The 15,817-nt window shown below is 43.3% G+C and overlaps 1 protein-coding gene across 3 annotated transcripts in view; it reads left to right on the top strand.

Annotated features, from left to right (window-relative positions):
* Positions 1-15,012, top strand: part of CLSPN (claspin) — a 41,454-nt gene extending 26,442 nt beyond the window's left edge. For 2 of the 3 annotated variants that reach the window (XM_056795137.1, XM_056795139.1), the window contains exons 13-25: positions 573-772; positions 1,509-1,663; positions 2,546-2,772; positions 3,311-3,422; positions 3,780-3,861; positions 4,378-4,517; positions 7,229-7,393; positions 7,506-7,627; positions 7,872-7,999; positions 8,737-8,842; positions 9,991-10,073; positions 10,494-10,655; positions 10,986-15,012. In XM_056795137.1, the coding sequence (XP_056651115.1) occupies positions 573-772; positions 1,509-1,663; positions 2,546-2,772; positions 3,311-3,422; positions 3,780-3,861; positions 4,378-4,517; positions 7,229-7,393; positions 7,506-7,627; positions 7,872-7,999; positions 8,737-8,842; positions 9,991-10,073; positions 10,494-10,655; positions 10,986-11,090 (1,787 nt within the window). In that variant the 3' untranslated portion in view covers positions 11,091-15,012. The remainder of the gene's footprint in view (positions 1-572; positions 773-1,508; positions 1,664-2,545; positions 2,773-3,310; positions 3,423-3,779; positions 3,862-4,377; positions 4,518-7,228; positions 7,394-7,505; positions 7,628-7,871; positions 8,000-8,736; positions 8,843-9,990; positions 10,074-10,493; positions 10,656-10,985) is intronic. The other variant, XM_056795138.1, reaches the window with a different exon arrangement.
* The last annotated feature ends 805 nt before the right edge of the window (positions 15,013-15,817 follow it).

The raw sequence follows: 15,817 nt of genomic DNA, 5'->3' as shown, positions 1-15,817 counted from the left end.
CAATTAGAGCTATTCAGAAATGGAATGGACTGCCTCGGGGAACAGATGGCTACTTGTTGGGGATATTGTAAATGGGAGGCATTCCTGTTCAGGTACTGGTTGGACTGGATGATCTATGGGGCCCCTTCCAACTCTGAGATTCTAGGTTTCTGCCAAGATTCCAGAAACCTGCATGGAGTCATTTGCTATATAATTGCTGGGCACATAGTAGGTATCATCTAGGCACTTGTTAATTCATATGATTGATAGTGAGGTATTTAACATTACATGGTGGTCATAGCCAAGTGTGTAAAATCAAAATGAAGCCTCTTTGATCAGCTTCATGAAAGAGATGAGAACTCACTAGCTTTTTGATTTAAAGTTAGAATCTGTAATTGTAGGATTTTTTTTAGGGCTTCAATATTTTACTCAAAAGAATTTACCTTCCCTTAATGTATTGGAGCATGTAATTTGTGGGGATTGTCAGGTATTTTTCCTGACAGTTTAAGTCACAACTCAACTTTGCTCCAAACAGACCCACCCCTATCCTATTTGTAGGATAATGCACTTAGAAGCTATATCTCTTTATTTAGAAGAAGATGATTCATGTTCATTGCTAACCAAGGAGAGCAGCCACAACAGCAGCTTTGAGATGATTGGCTCCATGATTGCTCCCTATCAGCCTTGCAACAAACAATCAGGCCGTGGGACCAGCTTCTTCCCTGGGGCAGGGGGATTTCGATCCGTCTCTCCTGGATTATTTCGAGCAAGTTTGATCAGCTCTACATCCAAAGTAAGATGGTGATCATTTCCAATTCTCTTCCCTATCTCCATTCCCTCTACTTCATTTCTCCAAAGAGTGTCTATGCCCACAGATTTCCACTTTTTTGCTTTTCAGTTTGGATGTATTAGAGTTCTCTGCCTCCATCCCTTTGCCTAGGTAGTTCCCCCAGATGTCTCAGCCCCATCTTAACCTCCACCCCAAAATCCCTGGCTGCCCTCAGACTGCTTAGTGTCACCTACTACCATGTGACGCCTTTCCAGGTTCCCTCCAGTTATTATCATTCTCTCCTTGAAATTACTTCATATATTCTCTCTCTCTCTCTCTCCTCTTATGTAATTATGTAATCTAATTATGTCTTTATGTAATCTTAGCTTTCCCCAGGCAAATGTAATTTTGTTGAGGGCAGAAACTATTTTGTTCTGTGTTTCCCCAACAGTTAGCCCAGTGCTTCTCACACAGTAGGCACATAATAAATGTTTGTCAAATAGATTTGCAGAGCCTAAAATATCTGCTCATCCTTCTCTTCACCTAGAGACCTCTAATACACTTCAGAAAGAAGCCCTGGCAGCCTCCTTTCATCTTGGAGACACCTTCTCTTCTTCTTTCATTACTGTACATTGTCCTCTTCAACTGTAAATTCCTGGAAGTGGAATAAATGTTTCATATAGTAGCTTCTGTTGTTGTCATGGTGGTGAGTGACATTTGTAAAACGTTTTGTTTTTGTTTGGTTTTGTTTTGCTTCCAGAGTTCAGGGAAGCTGTCTGAGCCCTCCCTTCCCATAGAGGATTCCCAGGAGCTGTATAACGCCTCCCCGGAGCCGAAAACTCTCTTCCTGGGAGCAGGAGACTTCCAGTTTTGCTTAGAAGATGACACTCAGAGCCAACTGTTAGATGCAGATGGGTAGGTAGTCTTATGTTCCCGTGGGTGGGAATGCTGGTTGGGTGCTGCTTGATTTTGTTAAAAATAAAGCGAATTTCTGTCACTCCATCTGTGCTGAGTGTCGACTTCTGAGAAAGAGAAGGTGTGTGGACCACTAGGATAGTGTTCTGCAAGTTTGAACAAAGTATCCTCCACATAGATGACAACACGTAAATAGACTTTGTTAGGGTTGTTTCTTGGCTGACTTGCTTTTTTGAAGCACACACACAGATGGTGTTCTATAAATAAACAAAATTCCCCTGCATCTTCCTACTATTTTGTATGGTCACTATTTCATTGGAGTGAGGATTGACAGAGTTCTAGCACACTAAATGGACATAGCATAGGGCCCATGTGGACCCCTTGGAAGGAATGAATGTATGTTTTGAAACTTAGCCTAATCCTTTTCCTTTAGAATAGTCATAATTCATTCCACAAAGAATTCCATTTCAGAACCCCATTGGATGAGTAAGAGATTGAAGTTTGGGTTTTTTAATTTTCTTATTTTGAATTGAATCCTGTTTTTTTGTGTGCCTTTGTGCTTTTGGAGGCAAGAATGAGTTTGTTAAATCTTATTATGGATGCTTTGAGTCATTCCTTTAACAGATTTTCCATTAAGCACCTGCCTCGAAATGGAACACTAATAGGCACTGAGGGGAAAGGAAAAGTTTAGTTTTTCCCTCAGAGAGCTTACATCTTAATAGGATGGGAGTTAGGGGTGTCGGGATAAGAGAACTACATTATACTATTATTCCATGACAAATATTTTACAGAGGGGCACACAGAATTCTGTGTGAGATCTCAGGGGGAAGATACTTAGCTAGAGGCTTTCCCCAGATAATTAACACGATACAATATTTTTAGGTTCTTAAATGTTGGGAATCACCGAAATAAATACCAGGCTTTGAAACCACGGGTGCCATTGGCCAGTATGGATGAGAATGCTATGGATGCCAACATGGATGAGTTGTTGGATTTATGTACAGGAAAATTTAAGTCTCAGACTGAAAAACCTTTGCGTGAGAAAGATGAGAGAAAGGAAAACATGGAGGAACTTCTGGGTCTTTGTTCAGGGAAATTCACTTCTCAGGGTAAGTACTGTACTGTAGTTCTAAATCTGACCATAACCTGATTTCTGCTTCACAAAAGAGTCTTGCTTTTCCTTAGGGTGACAAGGTCCCTAGATATAGTAATGCTTCTTCCTAGAATTAATGGTATCATTCCCTCTCATTTGAAGTGTTTTTTCTCATCGTGATAAAAGAGAAGCTATGAATTTTTTCAAGAATAGTTAGGGCGGGGGGAAGCTGGATGGTTTAGTGGATTGAGAGCCAGGCCTAGAGATCAGAGGTCTTGGGTTCAAATCTGGATTCAGACACTTCTGAGCTGGAACTCCAATTTCCTAGCCCTTACCATACTTCTGCCTTGGAACCACTGCAGAAGAAGGCAGGGTTTAAAAAAAGAGAGAGCTGTGATTTGTGATTTGCTGCTTGTTTACCTATGATAATTTATAGAGAAGGGAAGAGTCTTTAGCTTTTTGACTTTGAGATTTGGTGAGCTAGCAGTTCTCTGGTTATAGGTGAGGAAATGTCCCTTGGTAACAGATTTTCTTTTTGTTATTTATGATGACAGGTTCTTCAACTCCCGCTCCTTCAGAGTCCTCCAAGCAGGAGAAGGAGATAAACATTGATGATCCGATGGCTGAAGCTCTTGCTCTTTGTTCGGGCTCCTTCCCAACAGACAGGTGAGTCCTCATGAATACTGAGAATACTCTGGTCCTCCTTGGCATTAGATCTCACCTGAGGAACTTCCAGGACCGTGTTCATGAGGCCTGGTGGGCGCTCATTTTTCATTATCCTGTGGATTCTGTCCCCTGGGAAGGGGAGTTTAGTTAACCTTTCAACACATTGGTGTCATACTTTTGCATAATAAGGAGATATCAGTGGCAGGAGGGTGTTGGAGTAGTTTCACTTGAGTTAGTGGGGAAGAGATTTAGCAGAACTAGTGAGCTCACTATTACTATGGTTATTTCAGGAGCAGGGTTGAAACCAGGAATTTAAACTCTGCCTTCAAGAATATTTTTTATGGATTTGCATTCCAGGGAACAAGAAGGTGAAGAAGAAGAGGAGGAGTTTGGTGATTTTCAGCTTGTTACTGATAGCAATGTGTTTGATAGTGAGGAAGTGAGTATCAAGTCACTAAAGAGATGATTGACACTATCCACAAGCAGAGGATAAACCGTGGGAGTAAAAACACCGATGAAAAGCAACTGCTTGACTACAGGGGTGGAGGGGATATGACTGAGGAGAGACTCTAAATGAACACTCTAATGCAAATACCAACATAGGAAATGGGTTTGAATCAAGAACACATGTGATACCCAGTGGAATCGCATGTGGGCTATGGGAGGTGGTGGGAGGGGGGAGGGAAGAAAAGAAAATGATCTTTGTTTCCAATGAATAGTGTTTGGAAATGACCAAATAAAAATTTAAAAATTAAAAAAAAATTTAAAAAAAAGAGATGATTGAACTCTTTTGCATGGATAAATTGAAGCTTTCCTCCTGCCCAAGTATTATAGCAGAAGTAATTCCCTAGAATGAAATGCTTGACTATTGGGCAGAAGATTGCAAAGGTTGCTTCCATTGAAAGCACATTTTAAGTGTGTTTAGCCTCAGGTGTGATTCTCTTTTACATGGCAGGAGGAACACTCTGAATCTGATGATGAAGCTTCTGAAGCTCAGCAAGATAATGATGAAGCCTCTGAATTGGAAGCCCATGAGGAAGAAGATGATGATGAGGAAGAACTCTTGAAGCATTCTGAAAGACAAAAAAGGCAAATGTGAGATCCTGCTCCCCTCCTAGAATTTCCCCAATGAACCTTAAAGCTTCACTGGGTTAGGTCTATATTTGTGAGTCAGCTGGTTCCTATTGGGGGAAACAGGGTTTCTCTTGAGTGACATTTAACTCTTTCTGTACTTATAGAATCCTAAGATTTTGGAAAGATCTTAGAGAGGATCAAATCCAACCTCCTACCTACATGCCTTCTAGATGGTCATCTAGCTTCTCCTTAAACATTCCCAATGATGGGCAGCTCAGTGGTATAGTGAAAGCAGTGCTGGAGGAGCAGCTAGGTAGCGCAGTGGATAGAGTACCAGGCCTACAGATGGGACGATTTGAGTTAAAATCTAGTCTTAAACACTTCCTAGCTATGTGATCCTGGGCAAGTCACTTAACCCCAATTGTCTAGCCTGTCTAGCCTTTGCTACTTTTCTGTCTTAGAACTGATAATAAGACAGAAAGTAAGGGAGAAAAAAAAATTGGACTTGGAATGTTGAACTTGGAATCAGGAGAACCTGGCTTTGAGACCCAGATCTGACAACTGTGAACCCATGTTATTTTTGGCAAATGACTTGACCTTCTCTCTGAGCTTCAGCTTCTTCATCTATAAAATAGGAATAACAACAATAATAATAATACTTGTCTGTGCTTGTGAGATAGAATACCTACCTCACAGGTTAGGATAAGGAAAACACTTCATAAATCTTAAGCATTATTGTAACATTAAGGTATTATGTATGCAGCCGCTTAACTTAACTATTTTTGCTTTGAGATTTGCTCCTACAATAAGACACATTTCTCCACAGCATTTTAAAGTAAAAAGAATATAGGTTTATTATTATTATGCAAAGATCCAGCAATTTAGCTTACAACAGAAAGCATAAATGAATCAATAGAAAGCATAAATGAATATAAAAACACCAGCAATAACAAGAGAGAGATAGAAAAGGAAGATACTCGCTGAATGGGGGAAACACCAACACCTGAATATTCTAGCTGAGGGGGGTTGGGGGCTCAGCATTCAAGGTCCCATTCAGGAAAGTCCTAGGCAAAAGTGTCCTTTGCCATGGGTGAAACTATAAAGTCCACCTTCCAGAAGGGGGTTTTATTGACCTTGAAACAAAGATGGAATTTTGCCAACTGTAGTTTGCACCACTGGTTCCAGGGTCCCAGCAAGTCAGCCAAGATCCCAAGCTCCCAAGTGGCCAGGCAAAACATGTCTCAAATTTAATCAACAGTTGTGAAGACAACACATTCTGTGAGACAATGGTTGATCTCAAGAAGTATGTTTATCTTCCAGACAGTCAGAGAACTTGGGAAGCTGCTGAGAACTCTGGCCAAAGTTCAAAGCAGCCCCAGTCTCTGCGTGGTAAATGTGAGGCCTATGATATACAACAGGGATGGTTTACTAAAATTTTACTTTAACCCTTCAATTATATAAAAGTGAATAGTATTTGTATACTATTGTATTTGAAAATGAACATTATTGTATTTGAAAATGGACAGTTCTACTTGATAAAAAATTCCTCCTTTCTATTGACCCCAAATCTTCCTTGTAACTTCCATATGTGAGTCCTATTTCTGCTCTCTAGAGCTACAGGGAATCCCTTCCTCCATCTGTCAACTTGTCTCTTCACTCAGCTTTTAAAACATCCCTAATTCTCTCAACTCTTCCTCATAGGGCATGGTTTCCATTTCTCTCTTTTCCCCTACCTGCTTTATACCCTGATTTGTTAAGCTTCCTAAAGTGTTGTCTGTAACTAAACATAGAACTTTACCAATGCACCATTTAGTGAGCTATTGCCTTCCTTGATCAAAATACTATGCTTTTTTTTTAAGCCCTTACCTTCTGTCTTAGAGTCAATACTGTCTATTGGTTATTAGTCATAATCTAGACCCGGGATCAGCAAATGGACAGCGGGCCATACAGAAACAGATTTGGCCTTTAGGCCATAGTTTGCCAACTTCTGATCTAGACTGTCACAATATTTTTGAATCTTAATGTTATCATTTGCTCTATTAGCAATCTCAATCATCTTCCTCTAATCCACACACTTGATCAGTACGCTTTTTATTCAGGTTGTTGATAAAAGCCTGGAGCAGAGCCAGCCACCCTGTGCACATAAAGGATGAGACTTTGGCACCAGGGTTTAGTGGCAAACTCTCTGAGAGTGACAACTGGCAGATCTGTTGTCAGTGAGAGCCAAAAGCAGGGTTGCTCTGAGAACCTTACTTAATGCAGGGAAATAAATGCTGGCCTTGGAATCAGAAGGCACGAGTTTAGATCACCTCTGTGACCCTAGTCAAGCCACTTCCCTTCTTGGGCCTCACTAGCCTTTCATAAATTGATCTCAATAATCTCTAAAACCTTAAGCTCTTTGGTGCTCATTCCTAGTGAAGATTAGGCTGGGGAGGGGATTGGGGGAGGAATAGGAGCATCTGAGAAGCTGTGAAAGGAAAGCTTTCATACCACCTGCCTGTGCTCTCTGTATCCAGTCTCTCTCACACCCATTAAGCCTCCCTTGACGGACTGTAATTGAAAGCAAAGTATTGTTGATTTGATCAGTCCAGCAGGTACACTGATTGTAAGAGAGCCTGTTGGGGGTGGGAAAGGAGTCTGCTTTTTTCCCAGTGGTTCCTTAGGGGTATTTTTGTGTGCGTGTGTGTGATGTTGTGTGTTGTTTTTTAACAACCTTCAAATTTGCTCTCTAGGAGGCTGAAGAAGTACCTGGAGGATGAGGCCGAGGTGTCAGGGAGTGAAGTGGGAAGTGAGGATGAATACGATGGGGAAGAGATCGATGAATATGAAGAAGATGTAATTGATGAAGAACTTCCTTCCGATGAAGAGCTGCAGGATCAGGTCAACAAAATACACATGTCAGTGTCCCGGCGCACTTACCTGAGGGGCGGGTGTAAGGCTCTGCGGGGATTTTTGCATTTTGTCCCATTGTTGATTTCGATTTTGGCCTCCTATTTCTGATGGCTGTAGGAAAGCTATGCTGGATGATGACAAGCGACAGCTGCGTTTATACCAAGAGAGGTACCTTGCTGATGGAGACCTGCACAGTGATGGCCCTGGACGAATGAGGAAATTCCGTTGGAAAAACATAGGTAAGTATTGAGGCAAGGAACACATGCTTTGTGGATTTCTATCTTGTGCAGGATGAAAATGGGAGGCCAAATGTTATGCTAGAGAAAATGCCTAAAACCCAGTGGCAATCAATCTCTTCCCTCAGTGGCTTGGATAAGTTTTATATTAATACAAGTGAATTTATGCATGCCACAAGGTAGGTGTATGCACCTGCCCAGTTTTTGTCTCTAAAACCGATCCATCCCCAAAACTCTCTTGATTTAGATGATGCTTCCCAGATGGACATGTTTCACAGAGACTCTGATGAGGATCAGAGTGAAGAACAATTTGATGAGACGGAAGCCAAATGGAGGAAAGAGCGGATTGAGCGAGAACAATGGCTTCGGGACCAGGTACTCATTAATGGGAAATTTACCGGGTCTTTTATCACAACATCCAAGTGAAAAGGCACAGGAAAAAGCTTCAGCCCTAGTCTCAGATTCACACCTTACTGGCAAATCTCTTGGTTTTTTTTTAAACTCTTGCCTTCTGTCTTAAAAGCCATATTAATTATTGGTTCCAATGCAGAAGAACAGTGAGGACTAAGTGACTTGCCCAGGGTCACACAGCTAGGAAGTGTCTGAAGCTAGATTTGAAGCCAAATTTAAATCCAAGACTTTCCATCTTGAGGTGCTCTATCCACTAAGCCACCTAGCTGCCACTACTAGCAAGTTTCTTAACATTTATGGACCTCAGAATTCTCTTCTATTGGGTTAGACTACATAGTCTCTATGTTAAAGTTCTATGACTATTAGGGACCATCCAGTGCCTCCATCGGTGCCCACAGTAGTTTATGACAGTGGCTCCTTGGGGAGCTCTGTTCATGGCACTAGCTTCTTTGGTTATATTGTTTCTCAGTCCCTGAAATCTTTGTTCCAGGAAGTAACAATCTCCAGCTATTCCTTTGCAACTGTCTGTGTAACCACGGTTACTTGATACAGCTCTGGAAGCCAGAAGAAATACAGAAACACACCTATGTGTCAACTTGTTGCTTAAAAACATACTGCATACTGGCTGCTCTGTAGCCCCAGCCCCATCACCCCAGAGTTGTGTGGTTCTTCTGCTAATGACATATGAATTTTATTTTCAGGCACAGCAGGGGAAAATTATAGCTGAAGAGGAAGATGAAATTGGAGAAGATAGTCAGTTTATGATGCTGGCTAAGAAAGCTACTGCCAAAGCACTTCAGAAGAAAGGTGAGCTGGCTGCCCACCCTTGGGCCAAGCCTGCTTGGATTTATCATGGAGACCAGCCCAGGCTGAAGGAATAATTATGGCACCTTATTCCTCAACATCTTGGGGCTCAAGGGAGCTTCATGCTTTTAATTTCTCTGGCTTATTTGCATAATATTCTCCAAACACATTACATCAAATGATTATGAGGCCATACAACAACCCCAGCACAATTCCAATATGGCACAGGGGTTATCTGGGAACTTTTCTAATCTTGGAAGGAAAATCAGGGAAACTATCCATCTTTCAGGGGAGTCAAAGGGCTGCCTACAGCCTTCAAGTCATGTCACATCCCTCCCCCCCCCCCCCCTTTATTTCTTTTCCTTTTACTTTTTTACCAAATACATGTAATAACCAATTTCCACACTAGTTTTCCTAAGTTATATAATTAAACTTATCTTCCTCCCTCTCTTTCCTCCCCCCTCCCAGTGCTGGCAGGTGATTCGATTTGGATTATCATGTCACATTTTCTTAGGGCTCCACAGCCTCTTGATAAGCCTGCTTTGCAGAAAGCCTACCCACAGTGTGTTGGGAAGGGTCTTTGTGACCTAGAATGTTATAGGAGGGGGTCCTACTTTACCTTTTTTCTTTTTAACCCTTACCTTCTGTCTTAAAATTAATGCAAAGCATCAGTTGCAAGGCAGAAGAGCAGTAAGGGATAGGCAGTTGGGGTTACACAGGGTCACACAGCTAGGAAGTGTGAGGTCAGATTTAAATCTAAGTCCTCCTGACTCTAGGCCTGGTACCCTATTCATTGTGGCACCTAGCTGCTCCCTACTTTATCCCTAGAACAATAACAAAACTCCTATTTCTATGGTGCTGTAAAGATTTACAAAGTGCTTCCCTCCCAGCAGACCTGATCCTACAGATTTCTTATGGTTGCCTACTCTAGTCTGAGCTACTATTATAAAATTATCACAGTACCTGCTTCCAGGTTCCTAGGATCATATATTTGGAGCTGAAAAGGATTTCCTGCCATCTGCCATCCAGTTCTTGGTTTATTTGCATGGCTGGCTAAACAGTTAAGAAGTAAAGGCTTACTTATGCAACTTTGTCCAGAACACATTTCTTCTGTGCCATTGCTGAGAAAGATGCTCATTTTCTGTTTCCAGCCAGCCATGTCATTGTTGCTCAGGAAGCAAAAACCTTGCCCAGGAGCCCATTTGAAGCCATCAGACCTGGAAGTACCCACCAGGTTGGTTGATTCCCATTTTCAAAGCTCCTTCTCATGGTCTCCTTCACACCCAAGTCATGCCTACTAGCCATGGATGTCTCTCAGGGTGCTGTATTTTGTCTGTCTTTGTATCCCTCAGTCCTTAGCATAGTGCCTCGAACATAGCAAAAATGTTTATAATGACATGCAGGCAAGCTGGGCCCTCTTAGAGCCTGGGGCTTCCTGTGCTTCACTTGCTGGTGGGAGGAGAAAGACTGTAGACTCTGCCTCGTTAGGGGTCAATGGAAGCAAAAGGAGAATCTGTATTACTTCTGCAGTGAAGCAGGGTGGGCCTTGGAAAAGGATTCTTACCAAAGTCCAGAGAAGGGAAGGATTCCTCTCCCTGATTCCGTGCCCACAGTTTTGGACATCTGATACCCAGGTTCTTGTCTCTCTCCTCAGCTAAGGACAGGTTCGCTGCTGAATCAACCCAAAACCCTGCTTCAGAAGTTGTCAGCCCTCTCTGACCTCAACCCTAGTGCTCCTCGAAACTCCAGGAATTTTGTTTTCCACACATTGTCCCCGGTCAAGAATGCGGAAGCAAAGGAGCCTTCTAAGCCTCAGGTAGGAAAAGAGCAAGCTGATGTAGGAAAGTACCTTGGCACCGTGAGTCCTAAACAGTTACTCAAATCATCCTGGGCCTTCTGAATTATGTTCCCTCCTTTTGTGACTTAAGCTGCTGTTGCAATCGCTAATCCTTTCAGTGCTGGATTCCCATATCCTCCAGCATGTCCTCTCAAGCATTGATACACTCAGTATGATCAGTGTGTAGACCTGCTCAGAAAATACGCATTTTGTTTCATGGTTAACCTATTGATTTTAGTGGCTTCCGAGTTAAGAGGTAAGTTCGTTGATTGTGTGGGGCTATTTACTGACTCCCTGTCTCTCTTGTAGGTGAAGAGAAAGGGCCTACCTTTGGCTTCCCCATCTCCCAAGCACCTCAAAGCAGACAGCACTTTAGGACCAAATCGAAGCATCTTTAAGTACTTGGAGAGCTAACTTCGGGTGCCAACAACCACCTCCAGTTGAAAAGTCAGAATTGGAAGCCCTCTTGGGACATTCCTGGCACCAAGGGCTGGAATCGATTTTTGCCCCATCCTACTCTCCACCTTTCACAGTCAGCACATTAAGAAGAAGCTTTAAGGGCTGAGCCCAGTACTATCTGCCTTTTGTCTCTGAATGCATGGCTTACCTTTGCTGCTGCAGCAGACTCTAGATTGAACACAGATCTGCTGCTGCAGTGCTTGGGACACCGGCTCTGGAATAAGTGGCTGACTCTTACCTCCTCCATTCAATGCCTGATAGACTTTGTCCCTACCGAGGCCTACAATGATGGCGGGGGAGAAATGAAATATAGAGATTATCATTTAAAGGAGTATGGTATTGAGGAAGAAATCAGTGTTAATAACAGTGGCACTGGCACTGGCAGTCACTGGTAGAATTCTGTTCCCTTCAAAAAGATTCAGGGTGATACAACTTCAGAGACTGATCTTATATACTATTATGTACTAAACCCTTCTGTGTGCACAAATTGTATTTTAATTATATTTCTTTAGGGCTGAATGCATGACCCCAGACCAGGGCAGTGGCATTTTTATCTTTAATGAATTATTCTGAGAGTGTGCCATTGAAAATTTTTCTTTTTTGCTAAAACATAGGAGCTTTGAGGTTGAAGAGAACCATCCAAGCCTCCTTATTCTCTCTTGGCCTCCCAAGGTTCCTGGAGCTTTTTCTTGACCTGAGGAGCTCAGCTGCCTCAAAGAGAAAACTCTGAATGCTTGGGAAGGTAGCACAGGTTGTACCTTCTGTACCAAGTTCAGCTGATATCATTAAGTCTAGGGTTTCCTTCAGGGATTTCTGGTACTAATAATTCTGATGGCATGCAACAAAGAAAGCTGTTTGTACATTTGTAATTTTATAAAGGGGGAAATATGTAAAAATGTTTTAATGTATATGTAGTTTGTAATAAATGTCAGTGTGGTGACCCATAGAACAACTTTTTAAATTATCAGTCAGGTATCAGTTTAGAACACATCTGCCTCATTTCAAAAAATTAGGAAGAATATCTTTTCAAAGAGCTTTACCCTTAGCATGCTGGTCCAAAGCCCTGCTGCAGTTTTCTCTTTGTTGGCCTCTTGGAATCAATGAAAGATTTATTGATTAGAAGGCAGGCTTATATCCAGCTTTTCTTTCTGGGGTTTTGTATCTTTCAAGACTATTCCTCATGTTTCCAGCAAGCTTGTTTCTGGCTTCTTTCCTTATTCCTGGACCTGCATCCCCTGCTGTGGCTCAAAATTTTTTCTCTTGCAGGGAATCCCAGAACTAAGCATCCTCAACCATTTCACATTGGGAGAGAAAGGGGATCTGAAGCCTGGTACATAGCTGATTCCTCACCCAAAGTGGTACCATTTGGAAAGAAGCCTGATCCCAGCTAGGTTTCTCTTCCCTTTTCCTTCAGAAAGGGAGGCTCCTTCTTCTCTAGCCAGCTCTCTGATGACAGCTTCCCCACCAGCTCAGGTTGCACTCCCTTTTCTCTATGTGGCTGAACAGAATCAATGTTTTCTACCCTATGATGGGAGAGAGAGGATTCAGACTGAGTCATTCATATGGGAGTTAGCAGGTCATTAAACATGCCCGTCATTGTGCTAAACTCTAGGGATACAATCCCCAAAAAAGGAAAGATAATCCTTGCCCTCAGGGAGTTTATAATACAGTTGGGAAGAATCAACACCCTAAAGGGGTTACGGGAAGGAAGGCACCCAACACCTGGGAAAAGGACAATCCTAAAGTTGTGGTCAGGTGAGATGGGAGCTGTTCTGAGCTGTTTCTTTCTTCAGTGAAGCTTTGGGAGTTCATAGCACTGGGACAAAGGGCGGTGATCCAGATGGGTTTTTCCCCACTACAGACTTGCTGGGGCCTGGTGGAAGGAGTGAGGGAAATCCCAAAGGAGCAGGTCAGTGATAAATGAGGAGGTCGAGGCAGGGCCCGCCTAGGGCAGACCCTCCAACCCTGGCCTGTTTGTGTTAGCTGCACCTCCTCACTGGAGTAGACTGTCCAGGGGATGGGGCAGAGGCAGGAGTGCTGAGTGTTATTCTGGAAGGCTTTTACATGGCCTGAGCTTGGGGATCCAACTTTACTCTGTGGCAGACTTTTCTTTTAAGTTTGGTTGGAGAATGATGGAAAAAACTGCTCTCCCATCTTGCCTTCACAACCAGAACAAATGAAAGGAAATTGAGGGGGCCAGTGTGAATGGCCTGAAAGCACCTCCACATTAGACTGTGGGCTCCTTGAGAGCCCAGACCATCTCTTCCTTTCTTTGTCTCCCCAGCACTTACTCTACTGCCAGGGACCCCTTGTTGATGGGGGAATCTAACAGCTAGATAGATGCCCAATGGATACTGTGCTGGGTATGGAAGTCAGGAAGACCTGAGCTCAGTCTTGCCTTAGTAACCAGTTGTGTGACCTTAGATAAGTTAGTTACTTAACTGTTCTCAACCTCAGTTTCCTCATCTATAAAACGGGTATAATAATAGCACCTGCCTTTCAGGATTGTTGTGAGGATCAAATGAAGTGTCTTTCCAGTCTTGTCAGACTTGAGCTTTTCTTGGCAGAGATACTGGAGTGGTTCACCATTTCCTTCTCCAGTTCATTTTACAGATGACGAAATGGAGGCAATCTGGCTTAAGTGACTTGTCCAGGGTCACCCAGCTAGGAAGTGTCTGAGAACAGAGTTGAACTCGGCAAGAGTAGGCCTGGATACTCTATCTACTGAGCCACCTGAATATTTACAACGTTCTAGGGCCATAGAAATTGTGCTTTATTTCTCTTACTATTCTATCACTTATTTCACTCACATTCTAAAAAAATCTTATGATTCCAGAGTGTTTCCCATGTAGATAATTTAGTATTTGCAGCCTCCTAATAGTCGCCCCCCAGCCCGCAGCATCCATCCAAGTATCCCTGCTTTGCAGATGAGGGAAGGCTCCAAAAGGCAGAAAGCTTCATCCAAGGTTGTGGCGGCAGCTCTGGTCCGGTGCTTTCCCCTATGTCATCAGTCTTTACTCTGCCGCAGTTCAAGGCTGAGGCTTCCAACCCGCCATTCTCTATGGACAGTCACGGGAGTTGTGCCCAGTTCCCTGTGGCCCAGAGGTCTGGCCTCCCTGAGAGCCAGGGAAAAGGGAGAGGGAAGGAGGGTGGCGGGCACTGAGCCTCCTGTCCTTCCTTCATCCTCACGCTTCCTTCCGTGCTTTTGGCATGTTGGAAAATGGAAACATGGGCCTTTCCAGGACGGAAGGATGGCTGGGGCCAAAGAAACCTGTGGAGTAGGTGCCCTTTTGCTCCAAATGGCTTCCTTCAAACTCTCGGGGGCCACTTGAGACTGGGGCTCTGCTGGTAGGGAGGGGAAGGGTGAGTGCAGACCCTTACCCTGCCCCAGCGGCCATTCAGCTCACCCCAGATGAAGGATCTTGGTTTAATCTGCCCAAGTGATGAATGTAGAAGAAGTAACTAGGGAGGGAAGTCACTGTCTACCTGCTGTACCCTGTTGAGGTCTGGGCTGAACAGCTCAGCTCCTGTTTGGGGTTCAACGCTGGCTTGAGTCTTGGCTTCAGAGAAGCAGCTTGAGGTAGAGGGAAAGTTCCTAGATTTGGTATCAGAAGATTGACATGTGCCCTTTGTATAAATGGAGATTTTGAACCTTTGACTTCATTCCCCAGAAGTCCTTATTATTTCCCCAAATTTCCTATAATCTTTCCTGCTGGCCGGATCACATTATTGGTATTTAACTGGTGGTAACTCCTCCCATGCCCTCTTTTTGGGCAACAATCAGCAGTGATGGAGGCGAGTGGACACGTGGGTTTTATTTTGTATCCTCTTTATTCCTTGATGTCTAATAATCTTTAATAAACCTCATAAAATATAATATTTTTATTATGAAGATATAATTTTAGATTTTACACTTTGAGGGAGTCCACTTCTCCAAGTCTCAATTTCCTCATCTGACCAATGGGAACAATAATTTGGTCGGTAGCTCCTTCCTTGAGTTGTCTCGAGGGTCAGCTGGGATCTTGTCTAAGGGCTGCTGTACAAAGTAGGGGGCAGCTAGGTAGCACAGTGGACAAGAACACCAGGTCTGGAGTCAGGAGATATCCTGGGTTCAAATTGGCTTCAGACACTTCCTAGCTCTGTGACTGGGCAAATCACTTAACCCTGTTTGCCTAACCCTTGCCACTCTTTTGTCTTAGAATTAATAATGATAGAGAATATGAGTTTGTTGTTTTTAAGAGAGTAATTTTTAGGAGATAGCTAGGTAGCTCAGTAGTCAGAGCCAGGCCTGGAGGGGGGAGAGCTTGGGTTCAAATTTGACCTCAGATACTTCCTAGCTTTGTGACCCTAAGCAAGTCATTTGACCCTGTTTGCCTAGCTCTTGTCACTCTTTTGTCTTAGAAATAATATTAACAGAGGCTGAGTTTTTTAAAGAGTGGTTTTTAGGAGATAGGGAGCTCAGTAGGTAGAGAGAGCCAAGTTTGGCGATGGGAGATCCTGGGTTCAAATCCAACCCCAGGCCTGCCACTCTAGTCACTTTGACCAGTCCACTCCAGGCACCAGGTACAGTGAGCACCCACCAGGTCACAGATAACTCCCTCAATGTGTAATCCTGGGCAAGTCATCTAATCCTCATTGCCTTCTGCCTTGGAACCAATTTTTTGCATGGATTCTAAGCTGCA

The sequence above is a fragment of the Monodelphis domestica genome, chromosome 4, assembly GCF_027887165.1.
Source record: "Monodelphis domestica isolate mMonDom1 chromosome 4, mMonDom1.pri, whole genome shotgun sequence".
NCBI lineage: Eukaryota > Metazoa > Chordata > Mammalia > Didelphimorphia > Didelphidae > Monodelphis > Monodelphis domestica.
Note: the sequence above shows the minus strand (reverse complement) of the source record. Positions and strands in the feature narration are given on the sequence as shown.